Raw genomic sequence first — 24,261 nt, 5'->3', positions numbered from 1 at the left:
CCACGCCGGAGCCTTGCGATCGGCGGAAGCCTCTCGGGCTTTTCCGGAAAAGGAGGTCCCCGGCTGGGACGGCCGTGGGTGGGGCCTTCTCCTGAGCCCAGCCGGAAAGGGCCGAAGACATTCGGGTTGCTTCCTCCGGAAGGCTTCGGCCCACCCCATAGAGCGGGTCTGTCTCCCCTCCCTCGTATCGAACTTCGGACGGAGGGGTGGGTGGAGCCTCGGCAGGACTTCGGAGGAAGAGCGGGCTCCTTCGCGTCTTTCCGCCGATCTTCGCCAGAGAGGGGAGACTCGAGCACCTTCGGCCAACATCGGCCTTTTCCGGAACGACAGGTTAACTCTTTCCTCCCCGCAACGCTTCCCTTTCGTAGAGTGAACCATCACGCGCAGAATTTCATTTCTGTTTTAGTGGTCACAACTTTCAAGGTGGAACACGTTGGAATGCCTGGGTTGAGTGTGCATTGAACGCCTTGGTGAGCGCATGCACGCATGCAAATATGTTGGATATGGTGGCTAAAATTGTGATCCCCTTAACATTATTTATAATTTTATTTATAATCCTGCAAAATTATTTATAATCCTCCAAATTATTTATAATTTTATTTATAATCCTGCAAAATTATTTATAATGATTTATAATCCTGCAAATGCATCAATGCATTAATTGCACACTCCACAGCACCTTTACTTGCTTTATGATCTGTTTTGTTTGGACTCTTTTTAAACTAAAGGAGAAACTTGACAGGGTAGCCCGATTTTCTTTTTTTCAGTATAAACACAAAACTTCTGCATTAGTTCACAACCCGGATTTTGTCTTCGAACAACCTTCCCTGTTTGATTTACAACCTCTGGACCGGCCATGGTTAACCTCTTTTTGTGCTAAAACTGTTGTAAAGGAATATTCTAGCCGTGAATAACCCTTTTCATTGCGTTGGTGGGTTCGCAAGGGGAGGGGAGCGCCGGTCTGGGAAATGGTTCAGATAAAATATCCTTTACAAGCCCCCTTGGAATTTGACAAATGCATTGACCGCGCAGGTTCGGCGCTTTCGAACGGGGAGCACGTTTGGGCAAAAGACCTTGGTGTAACTCAAACCTGCTACTAAAAAACCCTGCCTAATCCCCAGGAAGATACACACAGATTCTGACACCAAAACAGCAGCCACTCGTTAACCCAAACCCCCCACACCCCCACACCCCCTAACCCCACACACACACCCCCAATCCCCCCCCCCAGATCTCTATAAATACCTACAGAAGGGTCACATCATCCTGGGCACAGAGAGAACTGCTCCTGTCTGTGCTCCTGCTCTCTGAAGATGCCGGTCACAGGTGCTGGCGAAACGTTAGGAAACAAGACTTCAAGACCACGGCCACACAGCCCAGAAGACCCACACCAGCCATCGTATGCCGGCCGTGAAAGCCTTCGACAATACATCAAACCTGCTACGTTCCTCCGCAGTTAGGCTGGGTGAGCCTTGCCTTGCCAAACCCAAGTCCGGCAGAAAAGACGACGAAACTCCCGTCGGGATTTGAGATGCCAAAATTTTATTTCTCTCTCCGAATATTAAAACCTTCCTTCGTGCACTCCTATTTACACCTTGGGGCCAGCCATGGCCAAAATGATTGGGAACACAGAAGTGGGGGGTTGCTGTACAGGGAGTGGGGAACAGGGGTGATGATGACGATGATGGAGATGATGAATCCATTTCCTCACCTTTTCTGGGCTTCCAAAATCCAGGACTTTGGAGGCGTGTGCGGAGCAAAAGCCAATGAAACCCCAGAGCCGAGTTCTCCCAAACCTTTCCTCTCCACCCGCCTGCGGTCCCTCTGTCCTCCCAGCCCACCATGTCAGAAACAGCCTTTCCAACGCACCACGTCCAAGGGTTGCATTTCCGTTCGCAGGGCTCGCTCTTCTGCATCTTACATCAGACCGCGCTTCCCGTTGCCCCTCACCTTATGTTAAGAAAGCAAATGACACGGTTAGCAAAGGAAGTTCTCCAGTGAGCCAGGGATTCCAGCCATTCCTAAGGATCCACCCCGAGGTGGTCTTCCATTCCCGGGGTGCAATCAAAATGCAGGAGATCTCTCCGAGTGCTTCCATGAAGGCTTGGCCGCCGTCCTTGAGTTTTCCGTGCCAGTTTTCCACAGCTTCAGGTGCTGGCCCCAGCTTCATGTGAGGAAACACAGGAGAGGGAGCGGCTAACCGGTGGGCTGCCCCCTAGCACCCGCCACTGAAAGATGCTGGTGTCCTTGCCCCCCATGGAAATGAGGTGGCCGTCGTCGTGGGTGAAGCGGACATTGGTGACGTGGCTGCCGTGGCCTCCGTAGACGTGGCTCGGGGCCTGCGGAAGATCAAGAGCGTGGGGAGAGAGGCATTTTGAAATCCCTGCTGTGTTCAGGGGAACATCTGAGATCTAGAGGCACCCTTAGTTTGGTTTAGCAGGGGACCATGCCCATCGTGGGAAAAGGGCATTGTGTTTGATTCGGAAGCCCACAATCTCCAAAACTCATCTGCAAAGTGGGATAGTATAATGGTATGTGGGAAAGACCTTGGGAGATGGGGCCAAGAGAAATTGCCAAGGGAATGCTCAGATAAGAGAGGGCATAGCCCACAGCTGCACAATGGGCGGAGAAGAAGACTCAGAAGGGACCCTCCCTAGTTTCTCAGGCTGTAAAGGAGACGGGGGAGGAGGATTGTACTTTCAGACTTGCAAGATTCTGTAGAATTAGCTCATCTGATCATGTTTCCTGTCTGCTCTACCTGGGAAGGCTGATATCCATCTTGCAAGTCTGAAAGCTTTTTGAAATTCTGAAATTAAGGACTGTCCTTTACAAGAAGGGACATACAGTCACTGTAGTAACCTCAACTTTCCTTCTAATAAACAGTGTTAGTCAAAGCTCCTAAAGGCTAGTTCCTGGAATTAACTGTTTTATAATCCATCCATCCATCCATCCATCCATCCATCCATCCATCCATCCATCCATTCATTCATTCATTCATTCATTCATTCATTCATTCATTCATTCATTCTATATAGCCACCCATCTCACATTCAGAGTCCAGTTTCTAAGGACGAAAGGCTACCTCTACACATACAAGAAGCTTTTTCAAGGATAAGGACCGTCCAGCAATGTCTGGGCATTACCTCCCAGCCAAAATCTCCATTAATTCCTCCTGGTGAGAGTATCTCTCTTCCTTACTGTCCTCCGTCCTACCTTGGGCTTGGCACAAGGATACTGGAAGAGGTGCACTTTGCAGAAATCATCAGCAACGGCCACCACCCGCTCATTGTGCGAACGGCACAGAGAGTTGATATCGGTGCCATCTGAGCCGTCAGGCCAAACCCCTGCGATGGGTTAGAGAAGACAGAGGAGAAGAAAAGGAGAGCTTAATTTGATTTCACGTATTAGATTTGTTATGGCTGCCCATTCTAGACGATTCTGGGCCACTCGCAAAACCCAAACAACTGTCAAAATAATTAAAACAGTTTAAACCTACATAAACAGGCAGCCCAGGCTAAAAGAATGAGAACAATAAACAGGACAAAAACGCAACAGGGGCCCCACCAATGGATAGCAAACTGAAATGGTCTGTGAGAATAGCCTTGGGAGACAGGAGGGAGAGCTGCAGCCTAGACAACCGTCATGGAAAAGGTGGCTCAGCCCACAGAAGGAAAAGGGGTGTGGGAAGCATCGCAGAAGGGACTCTCCCTAGTTTTCTGGAAAGTAAAAGTAAGGGAGGGGAGAAGCGCTTTTAGATTCTGTTACTGTAGCCTTACAGTAAAGGTAGTGTTAGGGTTTCTTGTGTTTCTTGTCTGGGCTACCTCGAAGGGCTGACGCAAACACATGAACCCCAGAGCTGCAAACACAGCCAGGTCTTAAAGGAACCCCAGGAAAGTGGCTGCTGTCTGGATCTTTGGAGGGACGCTGTTCCAGAGTTCGGGAAGGCAGGTGACAAAGAGAAACCGAAGGAGACATGAAATAAATCAAGAGTGAAGAAGGCTAGAAATGGGCTGAGTGTGGCCCCAGACGGGCTGACCCTGGGCTTTGCTGAAAACAAATCAGACAATTCTCCGGGAAAGCGAGCGGAAACAGCCTCTTTCTCCAGCATTGACTCACCAAAAACGTGAAAACCCAGCACACAGGTATAGGAGGCCCACTCTCGGTCCCTGTTGTCAAACCGATTCCTCACGAGCTTACAACCTTTGGCCACCTCCCCTGCAACCGAAGCACACAACAGATGCAAATGCCGGACGCACAGCTGGGTGCTTCTGTCTTGGCAGCCATAAGCCTGCAAGGGCAGATGGCTCGGGCTCTAGGCTGGGGCTCCCCACCCCCTTCAAAGAGGGCTCCCCAAACTCTCAGGTCTTGCCCAGGCTTAAACTGGCGGGCCATCCCTATTCTCGCTGGGCGACGTACAGCTGGAACCTGCAAAATTGGAGAATCCTCGGCATGGGGAGAGTCCAAATGAATGATTCAGAGGAAGTGGTTTATTTCTTTATTGCCCAACCCTGAACTCAAGGAAATTGTGTGTTTTATTCATGGGGGAAGGGGAAGAAATCACAGAAATTAATTTAGCGTTTTAGGGGGACCATGGTGTTTGAGGATCCTGGCACTAAGGCATAAGTCTACTAACTTCTAGTTCACATCAGTTTCTTGGAAGATATTTATTATTTATATAGGCCGTCCGGTTGTATTTGAAGTAATAGTTGCTCTATTTTAATTCATATTTATTCTTTTTACTGGAAACCGCCCAGAGTCGCTCTGCAGTGAGATAGGCGGTGACAAATTTGTGATATAAATACATATAAATATAAAGAAATAAGACTGGCTGGTTGGCTAAAGCGGAACATCTTTGTTTGACACGCTAAGCCATTTTGTGGACTGTCCTAGTGTGATCTCTGAATCCAGAATAGGGGCTGAATTGTGGTGAAAGCAGAACACTTTAAACCTAAGATTTCATTCTGTTGAACCCACAACATGAATTAAACCCACATTGCCTTTTGGTTTAATGTCCAAACCCCGTAACACCTGCTCTCTTTTTACAAACACTCATATTTGTTTTGTCTATGCGTGTGTCAGAAAAACGCCGGCTCTTGCATTTTTAAAAGTAAACTTACAATACAAGATTTCATAATCCCCGGAATTGGACATGATGAATTTCCCATCTTTGGACCAGTCCAGATGTGTGATGAAACTGGAATGCCCCTGAATTAGAAGAAAAAGAGCGAAACTTTTATTCTCACTTTATTTAAGAGGTTTATTAGCTGATCCTTTCAGGGCGGTAAGAAAACAAATGATGAGAAAGCAGAATCATGCCGAAGGATGAAAACACAGAAATAAAAAACAGATTTCCAAATATTTATAGTAATCAACTGAGTTGTAATTCTCCTTTAGGGCTCGGGTGCCAGTGGACCACAGTCAATGATTTTGCCTTATGTCAGTTGAAAAGTTTATTTTTTATCTGGCGGTTTTTATCAGATTTTTTTCCGATGACTTTTATGCAAATGTTTGCATTTTTTACACTCGTTAGCTGCCCAGACTTATTTGATTAAGATGAGCGGCCGTATTAATTTACAGAATAAATAAACAAACTTCCAGCAACAAATTCCTCTTAATATATTTGTTTTATTCATCCACTTCCCAAATTAACCAACTCCCGCTGGCTTGTCCTATCTACGTTCCCCGCCCTTCCGCTCACCGTGCAGCGGCCAAAACGAGTATATTTATGCTCTTTCTCTTCCACACTATATATATAGATGAAGTTGTCATGGGAACCAATGGCCAAAAACTCTCCATCTAGCAAAAAAAGAAAGAGAGAGAGAAAAAAAACAGGTTTGAAGCAGGCAGGAGAGGGGGAACAAGCTATCTATCAGTGGAGGAATTATTATTATTCTGTTTGGTCGCACAGTCAACCAGATGTTTCGGCTGGATTTGGTATTTTTATCCACTGATCGAGGCCTTCTCAAGGACCTGGGATAGCCAGATGTTGTGGTTTGATGGTGTTCAAGGTATCGTTGCAGGACGGAAGCTGTTCCACATAAAACTGCCTTTTGCAACAGACTGATGGTGATTTTGTCAATGCCAATGGTCTTTAAGGGGTGCTCCAGATGTTTTGGGACTGCACCTAAGGTGCCTATGGAGTCCTTGGGGTTCTCTGAGCTTGGTTCTTTTCTTGCAAACGTTTCATTACCCGGCTAGGTAACATCTTCAGCGCAGAAGAACCAAGCTCAGAGAACCCCAAGGACTCCACAGTTCAACCCTGAGCTACACATATTCGCCTCCATTGCTAAGGTGCCTATAACTATTGGTGCTATCTTTACTTTCTTTGGCCGCAGTCGTTCTACTTCTATTTGCAGGTCTTCATATTTTGTGATTTTCCTCCAGTTCTTTCTCTTCTCTTCTGATTACTATTACGCATCATCATCATCATCATCATCATCATCATTATTATTATTATTTTCTTCCTCCTCCTATTGTTGTTATTCTGAAACGTTCCCCCCTGTACTTCGTCCCAAAAAGCTTCTTAGAACTAGGAAAATGAGATCATTTCAGTCCTTTCAGACTCAAAACGGCAGGACAGAAAAGGAAAACGCAAGGCATTTTGGGAAATTGCCATCACTGGCAACACCAGAAGACAAGAATACAGGTGGCCGGCCAGCCAACACTTAAGGAAAACCCCAGGATCTGATCGGGGTCCTTGCTTCTCTGCTTTCCCCTCACTGAACAGGAAACAAACATGGAAATCCAATAGTAGAGAACAGATGTAGCTCAGGGTTGAACTATGGAGTTCCTGACATTCTCAGAGCCTGATTGTTTTCCTGCAGACGTTCCCTTACTAGCCTAGGTAACATCATCAGTGCATGGGGGAGTAAAGTGTGCTGGCTGTTAATATAAAGTAGCTTGTCCTGCCAGTCTTGGTTCAAAGGTGGTTTCTAACACCCAGATAAGCAGGAAACAATCCGAGAAGAAACAATTGATTAAGGAATTAGCAAGGAAGAACCCACACCCCAACCAAGACTGGCAGGGCAAGCTGTTATAGCTAAACAACCAGCCAACTTCACTCCCCCATGTCCTGATGCTGTTACCTAGCCTGGTAATAAAACGTCTGCAGGAAAACCACCAAGCTCAGAGAACCCCAAAAACCCAACAAACACAAAAAGATCAAAAATAAATAGTCTAACCTGGGGAATAGCGAACTACAGAGAGCTGTTCGTTTCCATCTGTGTAGCCGGACAAAACTTGTCGGGTCTCGGTGTCCAGCACCAGCCATCTGGGGGAGGAAAAAAGTGTCTTTGATAGCTTGGATCTTTCCAAGCCATTTTTTTTTCCAGGATTTTAGCAGCTACGGAAAAAGGGAAAGGTCCATTCTGCAACTGCTGCTAGCAATGTGCCCTGCAGGGTGGGACAGAGGAGCTAAAGTTTTGCCTGCTGCCTTTCTGCTTTTGGATAAGCTGTTCCCAAAGCCAGGCAAAAAGGATTACCCTCCCTTATGACCTGCCCTGCTGAGCCCCACGGCTGATGGCCAGCGATGGGGAGGGGAAGTAGTTACCGTCCAGTGTTCAGCCCCACAGTCACCACTTTCCCACTGGGGTGGAAATCAGCACAGAGTCCTGTTTCCTGGGGAGTGGAGAGAGAGAGAGAGAGAGAGAGAGATGCTGGTAAGCTGGTTAACTGTAAAAAGTTAGGGTGTTCAACTAGTATTGATTCTTGCCAAAAGTCCTAAAGTCAAAAGTGGCTGTTTCTCCAGCATGAATCTCAGAGTTCTCTTTAGCGAGATTTATTGACAGGGGAGAAATAGGGTTTCAGGAATTGAAGCAGCTAAACTCACGTTAATTTAGAACTAATCTATCACCATGTACATTATGGGGGAGACTTGATTCTCTTTCTAACAGCCTTCCTAGGATCCAGTGAGGAGGCAGGTCTCTTCACTGATAATGGGGAATGTTACCAATTAGGGAATCAATTCTTACGTCCTACAGCAGGTGCAGAAGCCCATAAAATGGAATGGTATCTATAGCTGTTAAGATGGGGGTTGGTATTTCTCCCCACCAGGCACAGTACCTCTAGTGTGATGCTCCAGGCCATCATGTGTTCCCCACCATCCCACATGCAGAGTTGTTTGTCGTAGCCACAAGTGACAAAAAGGTCTCGCGAGGGATGAGTCCCCAAACCCCAGAGTTCGTCTGTGTGGCCCTGAAAAGGAAGAGAAATGAGCCGCAGCCGGAGAAGACGGAAGACTGGCAGAGGCTAGGGGGAGAATGCCTGACGTTTGGCATCCCTGCTCACCTGGATGATGGGTCTGAAGCCCTCTGCCAAACTGCCACGTAGGAGGGCATTGCGTGTGGTCCCTATCAAAAGCTCCCCGCTCTCGCCCTCTGCGATGGTGCGCACGGCACCAAATTGTTCTGGTATCTGTGCCGAAGGAAAAACAATTCAACAGAAACTGCAGATACTTATTCTTTATTTATAATGCATGCCCTCCCCTCCCCAAATCAGAACCCAGTGCAACCCCAATTAAAATGAATAATCATTAATTTCTAAGCTGTCCCATCTGCGTTGGTACTTTCAGATTCTGCAGAGAAACCCATCACAATGGCACTCAATTTTTGCACAACTGTGAAAATTACACTCTGCAAAAGGGCTCTTTGCCCTTAGACATTGCTTGGGATGTCCCGGAGCTCAATTTTGCCACCTGTAGAAGGCACAGGGAATGGCCTTGGGGAATAGGATTGCAGTCAGATAAGAGGGGATTGAGCCCAGGCCAAGAAAGTAACTTGAGAAAACACCTCAGACAAGCCCCTCCTTAGTTCACACATGGATAAAGGGAGGGAAAGGGGAAGCACATTCAGACTGGCAAGACTCTGTTACTATAGCTTTACAATAAAAGTAGTTCTGACCTACATGGCATTGGTTTCCTAGTCTGATCTACCTTGAAGGACAGACACCACCTAAAATCCATGCAATGAGATGTGAGAATAACCTTGAGGAACAGGAAGAAGAGCCGTAACCAAGACAATGGTCAGATAAGAGAAATCTGAGTCCAGAGCAGAAAGGTAATTTGAGAAAGTGACTCAGACTTGACCCTCCCTAGTTTTCTTAAAGGTAAAGGCAGGGAGGGAAGAGATTCCTTCAGATTCGCAAGATTCTATGACTGTAATCTTATAATAAAAGTAGTATGAGTATTCATAACTTTGGTTCCCTGGGCTGGACTACCTTGAAGGGCTGGCAATCCCTTTCTGAGACTTAACCTCAGGATCTAGCTCTCATTAGGGAGGGACAAAATTACAGCCACCAACTGGCACAGAGGTGCCCCTCCTGAAGCCCATTTTCTCCCTTACCTCCACCTCCTGCAGGACAGCGAGGAGGGGACTCCACTGAACCAAACGCCGGTCTTTGCCGCCCCCGCTCAACACGGAACCATCACGGCACAGGCAGAGACAAAAGATGCTTCCTTCATGCGCATGAGTTTGTTTGCTGATCTGGTAGGTCTCTGTGAGAGGAAGAGACAGCCTGACCCAAGTGCAGCCAAAGTTTATCAATTCTTGCTTTTCCCCAGATACTTTTTTTAAAGCAATGGACTCTATATCTCCAATTCATTATCAGGAGAAAAAAAAAATAACCAACTGTAGAATGTATAAAGTATCTTCAGAATTAAAATGTGTGATAAGCCTGGGACATTATTATCAGAAACAGAACCACTTCCCCAAATTTGTCCACGTGGTTTGAAAGTCTTATCCAAATGCCATCGGTGAATTTTAGCAGAGAGCCAACTAAGGTCGCTCTCCAGCTGGAACCCCTCTATCTTTTCCAGCTAAGGAATTTCGGCCTAACAGGTGCGCTCACGCCTTAAAAATAAGCCAAGATCTAACCATGTTTTACTAAACAAACCCCAATGGCTTGGTGTGCATGTAACACTCAGCCATAATGGATGTATCCACACACTGAAACATGGGTAGCTGGTTTGCGTTAATCTTGGTGTAAGGTGTGAATTCACCCAATACAGCACTATGAGTCCTACAAACACCATTAGTCCTATTTAAATGTAGGGCTATAGAATTTAATGGAACATCAGTCAACTCAAGGTAGTATAGTGTAGTGGTTAAGATGTTGGACTGGGAGCTGGGGAGCCCAGGTTCTGGTCCCCCTTCAGCCAGAGAAGCTCACCAGATGACTTATTCTTTCTTAGCCCAGCCTACCCAAAAGGGTTGTCGTGGCCCTGGGCTCAAATCTCCTCGAAATGTCCCATACTAGACCTAGTAACTCTCATAGTAATTCTCAAGAAAAATATGCCTTATATTTTTTTGTTCCTGTTGTCTTCTTTTGTTCGATGCCTTCTTTCTTTTAAACTTTTGAGGATTTTATTTATTTGCGCTCGGTTTATAACAGCGAAAGAAAACGTAAGAAAGCCAACAGAAAGCTTCTTGTTTAACAATGCAGAGACTCCTCTCCTTGCTTGGCCAGAGGAAAGTTGATAGAAATAAAAATTAGAAAGCCCCTTTTCTAATGTACTTTGGGATTATATTGGTCCTAGATGGGAAGTAGTTCAGTTACAATTCTTGCAACTCCATCCCTTTCATCTCAACAAATCTCGTTAAAGAAAACTCCGTGAAAATCTTGCTCGGAAAACATTACGTTCAGTTTCTGTCGATAAGCCTGACAAGGGATTACTAACAATCTAACATCCTTTCCCACCCCAACACATTTCTGTCTTTTGCATACCTTTAGCTCCCTTGCCCAGAGTGCGGATATCAGCAGCTACTCTTGCCCACGTAAGGATGTTGCCTTCTGAATCTCCAGTGAGAACATCCCCATTGGTGTCGAACACAAAGCACTGGATAAACTTGGGTTTCTTGTATTTCTGGAAACAGAAACGAAGGGGAGAGGTTTGTACCCCAAAAGGCGAGTCGAATGGACTGCTTGCAAGCCCACAAAAGTTGCAGGAATTGGATTTGACTTTATCTCATTAACCCCCCAAGCCTGGGCCTGCCAAACGTACTAAAACTGCTCTTATTAAAGCTATGCAAAAATTTTTAGTAAAACGAAAGCCTTCTGTTTTTCCCAAAGGGGTGGACCAGCTCTCAGCCTCATGTCAAAAACCCACTGGCAGAAGGGATTTATCCCTCACCGGGTGACCAGCTGGGGAGGGAGAAAGCGGCAGTAGGGGTGGCCAACAGAGAAAATTTAGAAAAGAGACAGCAAAAGGGTGGGAGGGGGGAGGGATGAGACATGACCCACCTACCTTGGGCTCTGGCCCCACCTACTTCTTGCTTGGCCCCACCCGCCACTCGCATGTGGCTCCCAAACGTTGATTTTCAAAGGAATTTAGCCCTTGACAGAAAGTTGCCTGTCTCTGACCTAGTTAATCCAAGTCTGGCTCTTGGAGCTGAAAGGCTTAACTTGGGTTGAAATGACTAAGCATCTTAAAATATGCAGTGGAGCAGATGCTTGATGTACAAGTGGTTCAGGATACTGAGCCACAAACTCTTGGGATCAGGTCTGGTTAACCCTGGAGAAAGAGGGGGTGCCTCTGAGCATGGGCTGAGTGTCTTTTGTCACAAGGAAATCTCTCATTTTCATGGGCAGGGGAAGGAACTAACATTGAATCCCCTTGACCCTGCTTACAATATTTCAGCTATGTCTCTCTGCTTCTCCTAACCCTTCCAAGTTTCCTTTACCCCAAAGATCCCCTGTTTCTTGGTTAAGCTGTTTCCAATCCAGGTCCAGAAATAGACGTGAGATTTTCCAGCGGTGATTATGTTGCTACTGTCTTGGGGATTAAACTCCACCATCAGGACAGATTCGTTGGTGCTCTGGGTGGGGAAGGGAAGAGCGAAAAAAATATCAGGGTGATGGGAACCATCAGGATGCATTCTTGATTGTGCAACTGAGTCTGCAGGATCAAAACCCCAATCCATGTATGCAGCCAGCCAGGCAGGTCCTGTCGACCTCACGGGATAAACCAGACAGGAATCACAACCGGATGAGCTAATTCTACTTTATGGTAAAGCCACATTGACAGAATCTTCCAAGTCTGAAAGTATAATTCCCTCCATCTCCTTTACAGCCTGAGAAACTAGGGAGGGTCCCTTCTGAGCCTCTTGGTCCATCCATTATGTAGCTGAGGGCTAAGCCGTCTCTTATCTGACCATTCTCTTGGCCGTATCTCTTTTCCCAGTCTCCCAAGGTCTTTCCCACATACCATCACAGGTCAGGAAACACCATTCCTTTCCACTCTCCCTTGACAATTTTCCATTTTTTTCCCATTCAGCCTTTTGCAACTCAAGAAGGCGACTCAATCCTCTTTTTTTCAGATACTCTACCTGTCCCGGTTTCCATGCTTTCATCCCTGATGCTCCTCCCACTTTTTAAAAAATCTGGCTCACAGAGCCAGCATCTCTGCATCCCATCTCTCGCTCTTTCAACTGCTCACCTTGATTTCGGCTTGCTTGGTGCCACGGACGCAATCCCACACGGAGAGCATATGTTCGTTGGATTCATCGATTACACACAGGTAGGTCCCCTCATCCTGGTGGGTGGAAAAGAATGCAGGTCAGGGTGTAATGGTATGTGGGAAAGACCTTGGGAGACAGGGTGAAGAGACGCTGCCAAGGGAACAGTCAGATAAGAGGTGGCTTAGCCCACAGCTGTATAATGGGTGGAGAAAGAGGCTCAAAAGGGACCCTTCCTAGTTTCTCAGGCTGTAAAAGAGATGGAGGGAGATTGGTACTTTCAGACTTGCAAGATTCTGTCAATGTAGCTTTACCATAAAGTAGAATGAGCTTATCTGGTCGTGTTTCCTGTCTGATCTACCTGGGAAGATTGACACAGGGGCAACTGAAGATCCTAACAGGCAAGGGACAAGTTTGCAAGTGGGAATATTTTGGGTTTAACCACTGCAACCTAAGATGAAGGAAGACAAGACCTCCCAGTTAGTGTGTTTGCAGAACCCAAAAGTGGGAGAGAAACATTTAAATACAGAAAGTAAAAATGACGTTCCTCAATTAAATACTTTGTTCCGGCATGCAACCCAACACTGAAAGCCAGACTGAGTTCTTCTGCAAATGGCACTGAAGAAGAATAAGAGTTATTCTTCCTTTCCCCCCCTCCCTTTAAGCAGGGGAATGTGAACATTTACCGCCGTAGAGAAGGCTAGGGAGCCGACGCCTCTCTCAAAGCTGCCCAGACCGATTTGCTGCAAGGTCAGAAGCGTGACGGAGTCCCAAATGTGAACGAATGGCTGCAGCGGCTGCAGGAGAGACCCCCAACCCCCAAAGTCAGCGTTTTTAAGCATCAAAGCTGAAAGAGCAGAAAAGGAACGTATACTGTATGCAGAAAGCACAATTCACAGGCGGCATATTTTAAACTCAGATGATCCCAAACGAAGTGGTTATTAATTTCCCAATTCCCGAGTCGTTTGATAGACTTATTTGTACAGGCATCTCGCAGTCAACAATGCTTTGTTTGCAGGCTGCTATTGGAAGAAAAAAGGCCTTCTTGTACTTTTGCTGAAAGACTGAAGCCCAGATGGAAGATTTTCCTGCTCTCCTGCAGCAAGCTGATTCTGATTTCAGCAGGCAGGGAAATTCTGGAACCTTAATCTTAAGATTCACACCACCAGGTTACGTTTCCGAGCAAAAGAGTTGAAATCGAGCATATAAAAAGATTTCAGGGAAATCAAGGTGTCAGAGAATTATCCCAAATCTGTGGGTGTAATGGTATGTGGGAATGATCTTGGGAGACAGCAGGGAGAGCCGCAGACAGGATAACCGGCATGTAAAAGGTATCTCAGCCCACAAAAGGAAAAGGGGTATGGGGAGCATTTCAGAAGGGACCCTCCCTAGTTTTCCGGAAAGTAAAAGGAAAGGAGGGGAGAAATACTTTCAGTTCTGCAAGATTCTGTTAATGTAACCAAACAATAAAGATAGAGCTACAGGTAGTACTCGTTTAGCGACAACAATTGGGACCAGCAACTTGGTCATTAAGCGAAATGGCTACTAAGTGAAACTGCGACTGTGCTTATGATCTTCCTTCAGCTTTCCTTTGCTTTACAGACCTGCAAGGGTTGTAAATACGAGGATTGGTTGTAAAATTACTTTTTCATCACCGTCGTAACTGCAAATGGTCGCTAAACGAGGACTACCTGTAGTACTCCTGGTTGTACTTCTTGTCCAGACTACCTCAAAGGGGTAACAGTGAGATTACCTTGCCGTCCTTGTCCACACCAGCCATCTGCCCTGAGGCCACACGGACTCTGTCAGGGTGCACTGCAAGACTGCAAGAAATGCAAAAAGATTGATCTGGGGGAGCCCTTGTAAACTCTTTCAAAGTACCTGATTCTATCGGCCATCCCTACCCTTCTGAAAGAGAGCTCTGGAGAAGGAGAAGGCTTGTTTTTGACTTTCGTAGCATTTTGGTTCATCCTTATCAAAGGATATTCTAGCTTGGTCCTCCATCCCAAACAGACCAAACCGGTGCACCTACAAGATTCAAACGTTTCTCACATCCTGTTCTTGCCGGTCCCTGTCCTGCACATGGGCTAAATGGAACAACGGAGTATGAATCTATGGATTGCTGAAAGGACCGCAAAGAAGAGTTCGTCTTGGAGTGAGTGGAAGTGCTTGGGAGGAATAAAAAACTGTTTCTTGAGGTCTGAGTATGTGTAGTGGAATGTGGGAAAGACCTTGGGAGACGGGGCAAAGAGACACTGCCAAGGGAACAGTCAGATAAGAGAGGGCATAGCCCACAGCTGCATAACGGGTGGAGAAAGAGGCTCAGAAGGGACCCTCCCTAGTTTCTCAGGCTGTAAAAGAGACGGCAGGAGAATTGTACTTTCAGACTTGCGAGATTCTGTCAATGTAGCCTTACCATAAAATGGAATTCGTTCGTCTGGTTGTGATTCCTATACCCAGCGAGGCCAACATCAATCCTGCAAGTCTGAAAGTATAATCCCACCCCCCCCAAGTAACTCCAAAGGCTGTCTTCCTAAAGGAAGAGATAGAAAAGCAGGAACAACGAGTTTGCTGCAATTTTAAAAGGCCTCGTTCATGTTGGAACACTTTGGCCTTCGTCCCACTCGTTCCCTCTGCCATCAACTGCCGGCATTTATCCAGATGCTTCCTACGTCAGACAACGTTGGGATGTGCGATCAAGGCTGCAGATTCCACCCACTCACCAGCGCACGCAGTCGGTGTGGCGAAGGTAGTGGCGCTGCGTGCGCCGCTGGACGTGGTAAAGCACCACCACGCAGGCAATGAAGTAAACCAACTCCCCCGAAGTTAAGACGTAGAGGTTGGAGCGGCAATCGCGTCCCCGGTAACCGTAGCTGGAGGGCCGTTAAGAAAAAGAGTGTGACTGTTTTCGGACGGGGTGGGGGAATGGGAAAGAAGCGGGAAGGCTGTCCTTCTTTGAAGGATACACCCAGTCCAGCTGCAACTTCTCAGCTGGGAGCTCCATGCGCAGGTCTTCGTAGTTGGGGAAGTCGGAAGGGATGTACATGGTGATGGGGCGTCCGCGCAGGAACATCTTGGTGGAAAGTCCTTCTAAAGGGGTGGAAGAGCAGAGCAGAAAAATAGCAGATCTTTGTCGCAGGAGCTCCCAAAGACGAAGCTCGCCCTTTGTCTTCCAAGAGACAGGGTATTCCTGCTCTCCCAAAGAACTGGGTTTTTTTTTTCAGACTCTGCTGAAATAAAGCAGTTGAGCTTTCCCCAGATGGCAGGACTGCACTTCAGCTGGCAAAAACTACGTGCAAAAAAAATAAAGTAAAAACCCTGCATGTAGAAAGATCGCTCATGGGGTAGGAGGCAAAGTTGATTTTTTTTCCTCCCTGAGGTGCTCGCTTTCTACATGCGAGATGGTCTATTCTTTTGGGTTTTTTTTTTCCTTTTAAGCTGCTTCTTTCTCCTCCAAATCTCACTGAGAAACTTAGTTAGTGGGACAGGCCAGCAGAAACCCCAAGAGAACAGTGGTTATCGATAGCCACAGTTCTGATTCATTCAAGCCAGGGAATGGGGGTGACGGGAAAAGCCTTCCAACTCTCTGACAGCCAAGGCCAGGCCAAGGTTTCTATCAGCCTTAAGGTTTCATGAAAGATAGCCACGGAAAAGCTATTCGCTCAGCATCTGTGGCCCAAGGCCACTGCTTCGCTTCATCTAACGTCGGAGCCGGCCTGGTCTCACAGTTACGGCAGCCATTCAGAGAGTTGCGCAATCAGCGACGCAGATCCCTAAAACCACATTATAAGTTGCTATAAGACCCCAGGAAGAATTGCCATCCATCTCCCCCCCCCCCAATTAAAACCCACTCCCTGAACTAGCCAGGAACTCCTTTTCCAAGATCCTCACCCAGGTTATAATTCAGACGCCGGGAGCTTGATGGGCCTGCAGGGAAGAACAGAAACGGACGGTTTGGCATTTCTTCAGCAGAAAGGAGGACATTTGCAACCGCTGTCCCCCAGCCTCAGACCAGTGACCCTCATGCTGGTGCTCCAGAACAATACACCTGCGAAATGCCACTTCTCTTACAAACACAGCCTTGCAGCTCACCTGGACTTAGCATGGGGTCCTTCGATCTGCTGCAAGATGAAACCAGAGCGTTAGGAAGGTCATGGCTCACCTGGATTTATGAGTTAGACTTCTCTCCTGCTTTTCCTCCATTGTCTGTATTCTGCATTGCTTTCACCTCCTTTTCCCCACCACAACATCCCTGCAGGGTAGGCTGAGCTAAGAGAGAATGACTGGCACTAAGTCCCCCAGGGAGTCTTTGGGGCTGAGGAGGAACTCAAACCCAGGTCTCCCCACTCCTAGTCAGCACAGACCACTCTGGTTGTTGGGCAAGGAGGGAGCGACTGGCCCAAAATCCACCAGATCTCCCTCGAACCGCAGCAGGACTGGGGCAAATGTGTTATATGCAAGAGCTTTTCTCACTTCTCGAGGCTGCTGGAGCGATTAAAGAGATTTGCCGAGGAGGCAGCCTTTTTCTGGAGGTGCTGTTTGGTCCTGGAAATTTTGTCAGAGGAGCTGTTCCTTCGTAATCTGGAAAGGAAAGGAATCCGACATAATGCAAAGGAAGAAGGAAAAAGAAATGCAGTCAAAAGGAAAGATTTTATGCAAGGAAGAAGGAAAAGGGAACGTAATAGAAAAGAAAGGACTCAGATGTAATGCAAAGGGAAAAGGGAAAAGAAATAGAATGAAAAGACTCAGATTGAATGCAAAGGGAAAAGGGGAAAGAATGTTTTATTTATATTTTATTGCTTTTTAATAAATAACAAAAGAGAAAAGCCAAGCACAATGAGAATAATGATGGTGATACATGTACGTAAAGGGAAAAGAACTATAACCGAAAGGAAAAGATTCAGATTTAATGCAGAGGAAAAAGGGGGAGAAATATAATAGAAAGGAAAAGACTCAGATTTAATGCAGAGGGAAAAGGAAAAAGAAATATAATAGAAAGGAAAGGACTCAGATTTTATGCAAAGAAAGAAGGAGAAAGGGAAAAGCTAAGCACATTTTAAGAAAACACCAAAGACCACCCCCCAAATCCTCCCCAGATCGGCAACTCCCCCCCCAAATCCTACCTGTGGGTGTGACACAGGTGGCTGCCCCTATTCTGAGCCGTTGCCCTGCCCACCAACATTTGCCCATCCTGGCCAAGGGACAATTTCCCTAGGGGTACCCCAGCCCCCCCCCAGCTCCAGGAAATCTCCCCCTAAGTTTAGAAACTCACAGCTCTTTCTTGCTGGCCATCAAATTCTGAACGGTGGGGACGGGGGAGGCTGGAATACTGCTGCTCCCTTCGGACAGAGGCTCCGGGGAGGGCGTTCCTGGCCCGGGAGGTTGACCCCCAGGCTGGGAGTGCCCTGGGCTCGGGGCTTTGTCCCCGCTGGCATCTGGTGGAGGTTCTCCTACGTCTTGAGCTTCCTGGAGGCAAGTGCTAGGAAGGTGGTGGTTGGAGCTGGGGGCCTCAGGGTCTTCCTGGACCGTTTGCAGCTCTGAAGCCACATTTTCCCTCTCAGCGTGCTGCCCAACGGAGTTCTTGGCCAGTTTGAAGGGGCCACCACCAACAAGACCTTCAGCGCAGTCCGTCTCCCCAATACTTGAAGAGTCCTGGCTGGATTTTCCCCTCGTAGCTGATGTCTCCCCTGCACGAGGAAGACCTCCATTGCTAAAAGACTGTCCCGTGTTCACCCCCAGCACTGTAAGTTCCTCTGTCTGGGTCCCCACGCTGGTCCTTGACCCCTGGATCTTCTCTGCTTGGAACACCAGTTCCTTGTGGCTTCCTAATTTCTGGGCCAGAGCTGAACTGTAAAGAGAAAGGATTACAAGAATTTCATGGGGGTTCTTCTGATCACTTGCGCCCTTGATCTCTGTGATGGAATGGAATTATGAAGGCCAAGCTCAGGGAGATAAGCATTTTCTTAGCTCGCCAGAACCGTGTGCAAGGAACAAGTGGATGAGACTGGCACCTCCCTGAGGAATTCACACTGTTGTGGCTGGAGGACTTTGGGAACTGGGGTTTGAGTCTGGGAAGTAGCTAATAAACATAGCTGGACTGAACTGGCATTGTCTCTTGGAGTTCCTTGGGCTAGGCCTGACAATCTCCACCTTGCAAACACCCAAAACGAAGACCTACAAAATTCTCAAAGGTACTTCAGAAAGCGGAAGGCTCTTTCTCGAGGACCAAAAATTGAGCTGCAATCCTAACCAATAACTTAGCAAATGTCTTTTCTCCAAGAAACTGTGTGACCAGGAATGGCATCTTCTCCCCACTTCAAAATGGGACATTTTCTCATGGACCAAATGCAGATTCCACAGTTCCAATTATATTAGGGGAAACGGGGCGAAGAGCAGTGTTTCTTAAACAGGACCCCTTCCCACTTTTAAAAATGATGGGGGACCCCCAAAGAGCTTTTGTCTGTATGGGTGATGTTTATCAATATTATGTTTTAGGTGATTGTATATATATATTTCTTGTTTTAATGGGTTATGTGAGCTGCCCAGAATCCCCCATCCGGGGGAGATGAGCGGAGATAAATTTAATAAATAAATAAATTAAAAATTAAAATTGATGCATTTGTAGAATTATTTATTTATGGAATTGGGAAAAAATAACAGTATGGAACCCCCTAGATATTAACATAAATAAAATATTGTTCATGAACAAAGCCCATTTTTTGAAACAAATAAAACAATCATGAGAAGAGCATCATTGTTTTGAATTTTTGCAAATCTCTTCAATATAGGGCAAATCATTTTGAGTTTGAAGACCCCTGAGATGGTCTTGGGGGACCCCCAGGGGTCCTCAGACCACATTTTAAGAAACAGTCCTCTAGGGTGCCAGAGACCTTACTGACTGTTATCTTTTTTTCTCCTTCCCTGTTGCTCAGAGTGCTGAAGATGGTTCTCCCACATTGCTTCCCCCCAAACAACACCCCTGCAAGATAGGCCAAATTGTGATAACCTCCTTGGCCAAATTGTTGAAACCTAACACAGCCCCAATCTGGTCATCTAGAGATTTGGGATCCTGCTGGCCACGACTGAGGAAAGTTCTCAACTTTTCCAAACTTTCAAACGAGCCGAGGATCCGTTACATGAATGGCGCATCGTGTCGATTAGCACCTCCTCCTCTGGATACGAAACCCATGAAGTCTATTTAGAGCTCCCTAATTTGGGAGAGGTGACATATAATTCCCAGCAAGACCACCTCTTTTAGGGCTGGGTTATTTTTCCTTCTCAAGGAATGTGGGAAAATACCTGGAATCCCTGGAGAGGACAGGAGGCAGGATCCACTGGGCATCACTGCCTTTCGGAAGCAGAGCAACCTCTTTAGCATCTGCTGCAGAAGAAAATAAATACATAAACACACACACAAAATTAAAAAAAAAAACCCTCTCACCCCTATGGGTGGTATGTGTCTTCCTCAATCTCGGGTCCTCTACTCATCCCCAGTTCATCCCCAGCCTTTCCCCAATCTCTCACCGGCTTAAGGGTCATTTTAATTATCCCAAAGTGGACAGCCTGGGCATTGTGGGAACGGGATCAAAACCAATGGCATATAGGTTGGGACTTGTGATGGAATGGAATGATGAAGGCCAGGCTCAGGGAGATAAGCGTTTTCTTAGCTCACTGAAAGAGCGTGGGAACTACAAGAGGATGAGGCTGGCACCTCCCTGAGGAATTCATGGTGTTGTGGCTGGCTGGCTTGGGAGCTGGGGTACAGTCTGGGGAGATTCTTGCTAGAGGTTGTAGCTAATAAACATAGCTGAACTGATTTTGCATTGTCTCTTGGAGTTCTTTGGGCTAAACCTGACATCAGTCTTCCCAGACTCAAACCCCAGCTCCCAAGCCAGCCAGCCACAACACCGTGAATTCCTCAGGGAGGTGCCAGCCTCATCCTCTTGTAGTTCCCACGCTCTTTCGGTGAGCTAAGAAAACGCTTATCTCCCTGAGCCTGGCCTTCATCATTCCATTCCATCACAGGACTGCTTTTATTGTAAAGCTATAGTAGCAGAATCTTGCATGTCTGAATGTGCTTCCCCCTCGTCTCCCATATGAACTAGGGAGGGGCTTGTCTGAGACGTTTACTTGGATTGCTTTCTTGGGCCAGGCTCAATCCTCTTTATCTGACCACTGCCCTGGTAGAGGCTCTTCCTTCTGTCCTTCAAGGCCATTCCCTCTGCCTTCTGGTTCATCTCACCTTCCAGCAGCTGTTGCCTGAGCCAAGGGATCTGCCGGTCGTAGGCGTTGAGTCTCCGCAGGGCATCTGCTAAGGCCGATTTTACCAGCGTCAGCTCCTCCTCTTGGCTCCGAAGTCGGGAATCAATGTCGGCCAGCCAATCCGGGTGAGATAAGGCCCTGTTGCAATTCAGGAGGTTCTCACCTAGGATGGAGAAGGAAGGACCCGTCTCAGTCAGCATCCAGAATCCAAGCAGAGCTTTTCAGGGTCGTGCACCAATTAATCGGTCAATGACTGAAATAAAGTTTCTGTCTCTCTGTCTGCACCAATTAAGCACGGCTAACATCTGCCCCGCTAGGTGGAACAGGCCATGAAATCAACTCTCCAGGAAGGCTAAAACTACTTTTATTGCTATTGATGACAAAATCTTGCAAGTCTGATTGTGCTGAACAACCTCCCCCTTCTTATACAGGGAGTCGCCCGGTTAAGAATGCCTACAGACGACCCATCGTTAAGAACAGAGCCTACTGTAGCAAAATTTGAGTTAAATACACAAGGATTCAAATTAAATACTGTACACAAGGGTCCGAGTTCATTACACAATACTATGTACGCAGTATTATACAAGAATACTGTTCCGGCTAACATACAAATTTGACAAGGACAGATCTTGGGAACGGAACTTGGGCTTAAACTGGGAACGACCTGTACTCCTGTTAATTAGGGAGGTGTCTGCCTGAGCTGCTGGCTGGGGAATTCTGGGAGTTGAAGTCCACACTTCTTAAAGTTGCCAAGGTTGAGAAACACTGCTCCAGATGGGTGCTTGAAAGCAGAGACGTGCCAGGCTGCAGGATTAAAAGATGGTCCGCTCTCCCACAGACGGAGAGCCAGGGGCACCAAGTCTGGCAACTTCCTATCTCTCAGGAAGAATATTGTAAAAAGTGGGAGACCCCCTGTAATGGTATGTGGGAATGACCTTGGGAGACAGGAGGAAGAGCTGCAGACTAGGCAACGGTTAGATAAGCAGCAGCTGAGCCCACAGAAGGAATGGGGGTGTGGTAAACGTCTCAGAAGGGACCCTCCCTAGTTTCTTGGGCTGTAAAGGCAACGGGGGAGAAATGTACTTTCAGCCTTGCAAGATTCTGTTAATGTAATGTTACAATAAAGATTAAGCTGGTTTTCATTGTTGTGCTTCTTATGAGGACTACCTTTCAGGGTTAACACTCTCTGGCCCCCTTCTCAACTAATGATGGGACTGGGGAGACCTGGGTTCTAGTCCATCCTTATCCACAGAAACCCAGTGCAATTTTTTTCTCTCCTCTCTCAGCCCAAGCTAATCCCAGGATGATTATGGGGGAAAACTGGACAAGGAAATTCTTTGTCAGCAGGAGATAAATCTAGCAAATATATAAATCCAGTGAAGCTGCTGTAGTTCTCTTTCGCCTCTTCCCACCTGGACTGTTTTTCCTTTTATGATGTGTCCTTTACGCAACAGACCTGCGAAAAAGGGGAATTGCTATTTTTAACCTCTGCAGGCTTAGCCGAAATGAGCAAACCTGAATAAAATGGAAGGACTTTGAGCGATAAAGTAATAGTAATAACGGTAATCGTATTTTGATGCCCATGTTGGGGGCACCGTCCGACGTTTACGAAAGGAGTATCTAAGCCTGCATTGTTTTCCAGAGAAGGATGAACCCCCACCATGATTGAACAGACCACACTTGGCAGAGTTTGCCCCGAAGTCAACCTCCCAACGGCTTTGGTGGGTTGTGTGATCCACATTTTAGCAGACAGGCAGCCCACCCCGATTTCGACGCTCCTACCCGCTCGTTCGAAGAATTTTAGGAGCTCAGCCACCCGCCCATCTGATCCTTATTTACGGCATTCAAAAAATAAAAAATCCCCAAATGCTTTGCAGAAGCTACAGCTCCTGGTCTCTAATTAATCCAGCCGGTAGAGATGTTCAGGTTTCTGAGCCTGTCCTCAGATGCCACCGTTCACAGAGCAGAGAGAAAGAGAGGAGAAGGCAAGAGTGTGGCCACGGGGGGGGGGGGGGGTGTGCGTGCAGAAAAGTGCATCTTGTGGGCACAAGTGCAACTTGGATGGTTGGTCGTCCTGGCAGCCAACGCCTTAGCAGGCGGGCAGGAAATGATTTCCGTTGGAGACATTCTGGACACCGCCGAAAACTGCAAAGCCCATTCTCCCTCCAGAATAACCTAAGAGGAGGATTGAGCACCTCTTGAATGTCCCAAGGATGGGCCCAGCGATGGGAGATCACCCCTAGGATTCTTCAGTGCAGATCAGAAAACCCACCAGCCTCTTCTCATGCCAGACTAGGTTTCTGCAAGGGGTCAGGAGGGCAGGAAGTGGGAAAGGCTTATCCAAAGAGAAACGGCTGGATCGGAAACACAAGATCCGGGCACGTATCTGGCGAGAGGGATGAGCAGATTTTTAACGGCTGGGGCCCACGCCTTGGGGACGGGCACGGGTGCAACCAGATGAAACAGACAAGGGGACATTTAGGAAGTTCTCAGAGTTCGGGGATGGGAATTCAGCAGCTTCCCTTGGTTTCTCCTGTCTCGCACCAGTGGGGAACCGTGCAGCTGGTTTGGGCCGACTGTGGTTGGTGGGAGAGGCGCCAAGGAATGAGTTTAGGGCTGCCCACGGAGCTGAAGCTTCAAGTCGCCCAGCCTTGCCCTACGTTGTTATCTAAGATGATGTTTTGGTCAAAAGAGCTAGCTCTGGAGATCCACCAAGAGGAGACTCTTGGGCTCAAGGGGTGAGTTATCAGAATGTGGGCTTGAAATACGTTTTCCTCCAAAGACTGTGGTCCAAACTGGACTGGACTTGCTGTCCTACTCAGAAGGACTGCTGGGGCCTTAACGGAAAGGAAATGCTGCAAAAGAGGGCTGAGGTTTTGCACGGGTCACTGTGGTTTTCTTGGACTCCTTCTGCCCTCTTGAGTTGGTTCTACTCCCTATAGGGCTCTAACCTCCAGCCCCACTTCCAAATTCCCACTTCAGCCCTTGCAAAGACTTTTTTCCCCAAGTTGATCCTGTTTCTGAAACGACTTGGGCTGGTAACTGGACAGGCTGTGTAAAATTTCAAAAGACCCACAATGGGTCTCGTTAGGTTTATGGCCAAGAAGAGAAAGGTCTGATGTTAAACATCATGGAAACTGAATAAGCCCATATTTTAGCACTCATTCATGAAGGTGGAGGACTCTGAGAGTCATGCAAGCCTCTTTTTCTCAGAATGCAAGACCGAAGGAATGACTTTTCCCCAAATTAGGCAGGCCTTGAAATATCCTTTATTTCATAATTCAATTCAATTCAATTCAATTCAATTCAATTCAATTCAATTCAATTCAATTCAATTCAATTCAATTCAATTCAATTCAAATTCATTACCCATCGCTGGCCCACCCTGAGAGATCTCTCTTACGTCAGTCAGTTCTCTTTGGCGGAAAAAGACACCTGACATCTTCTTAAACTGATGCAAAAGGATAAAATATCTGGTCTGATAACCCGTGCCCGTTCCCTTACCGGTCCTGGATTTTTTGGAAGCAATTAAATTAAAAATGCTACTCAG

General features: G+C 47.1%; 2 protein-coding genes and 1 long non-coding RNA gene across 6 annotated transcripts in view; 1 reads left to right on the top strand and 2 right to left on the bottom strand.

Annotated features, from left to right (window-relative positions):
* Positions 1-7: 7 nt before the first annotated feature.
* Positions 8-13,248, top strand: LOC148216362 (uncharacterized). 2 transcript variants are annotated; one of them, XR_015795547.1, is made up of 5 exons: positions 8-330; positions 9,354-9,482; positions 10,726-10,883; positions 12,312-12,511; positions 13,115-13,248. It is a non-coding gene; the product is annotated as an uncharacterized LOC148216362 (long non-coding RNA). The 2 variants fall into 2 exon arrangements; XR_015795548.1 differs by having other exon boundaries at positions 13,118-13,246.
* EML3 (EMAP like 3) overlaps positions 501-24,261 on the bottom strand; it is a 33,415-nt gene continuing 9,654 nt past the window's right edge. Inside the window, exons 2-24 of one of the 3 annotated variants that reach the window (XM_088137335.1) lie at positions 20,692-20,874; positions 19,749-19,830; positions 17,722-18,297; positions 16,923-17,030; positions 16,542-16,570; positions 16,341-16,376; positions 15,416-15,539; positions 15,173-15,322; positions 14,203-14,272; positions 13,136-13,246; positions 12,431-12,526; positions 11,676-11,810; positions 10,720-10,858; positions 9,339-9,490; positions 8,287-8,412; positions 8,062-8,193; positions 7,550-7,617; positions 7,182-7,270; positions 5,699-5,796; positions 5,118-5,205; positions 4,117-4,215; positions 3,214-3,344; positions 501-2,339 (exon numbers count right to left, since the gene is read on the bottom strand). In XM_088137335.1, coding sequence (XP_087993461.1) covers positions 2,148-2,339; positions 3,214-3,344; positions 4,117-4,215; positions 5,118-5,205; positions 5,699-5,796; positions 7,182-7,270; positions 7,550-7,617; positions 8,062-8,193; positions 8,287-8,412; positions 9,339-9,490; positions 10,720-10,858; positions 11,676-11,810; positions 12,431-12,526; positions 13,136-13,246; positions 14,203-14,272; positions 15,173-15,322; positions 15,416-15,539; positions 16,341-16,376; positions 16,542-16,570; positions 16,923-17,030; positions 17,722-18,297; positions 19,749-19,830; positions 20,692-20,874 — 3,014 coding nt within the window. In that variant the 3' untranslated portion in view covers positions 501-2,147. Of the gene's footprint in view, positions 2,340-3,143; positions 3,345-4,116; positions 4,216-5,117; positions 5,206-5,698; positions 5,797-7,181; positions 7,271-7,549; positions 7,618-8,061; positions 8,194-8,286; positions 8,413-9,338; positions 9,491-10,719; positions 10,859-11,675; positions 11,811-12,430; positions 12,527-13,135; positions 13,247-14,202; positions 14,273-15,172; positions 15,323-15,415; positions 15,540-16,340; positions 16,377-16,541; positions 16,571-16,922; positions 17,031-17,721; positions 18,298-19,748; positions 19,831-20,691; positions 20,875-24,261 lie in introns of all 3 variants that reach the window. The other 2 variants (XM_088137337.1, XM_088137338.1) reach the window with 2 other exon arrangements.
* Positions 20,739-24,261, bottom strand: part of B3GAT3 (beta-1,3-glucuronyltransferase 3) — a 23,362-nt gene continuing 19,839 nt past the window's right edge. The window contains exon 7 of the mRNA XM_088137342.1: positions 20,739-20,874. The gene's annotated coding sequence lies outside the window, so the exon portion shown is untranslated. The remainder of the gene's footprint in view (positions 20,875-24,261) is intronic.

Source organism: Python bivittatus, unplaced genomic scaffold (assembly GCF_059951505.1).
Source record: "Python bivittatus isolate LINGU-HERP-01145 unplaced genomic scaffold, Pbiv_v1 ctg000180_np1212, whole genome shotgun sequence".
In the NCBI taxonomy this organism is placed as follows: domain Eukaryota; kingdom Metazoa; phylum Chordata; class Lepidosauria; order Squamata; family Pythonidae; genus Python; species Python bivittatus.
The sequence above is the reverse complement of the archived record's forward strand: the minus strand, read 5'-3'. Positions and strand labels throughout refer to the sequence as shown.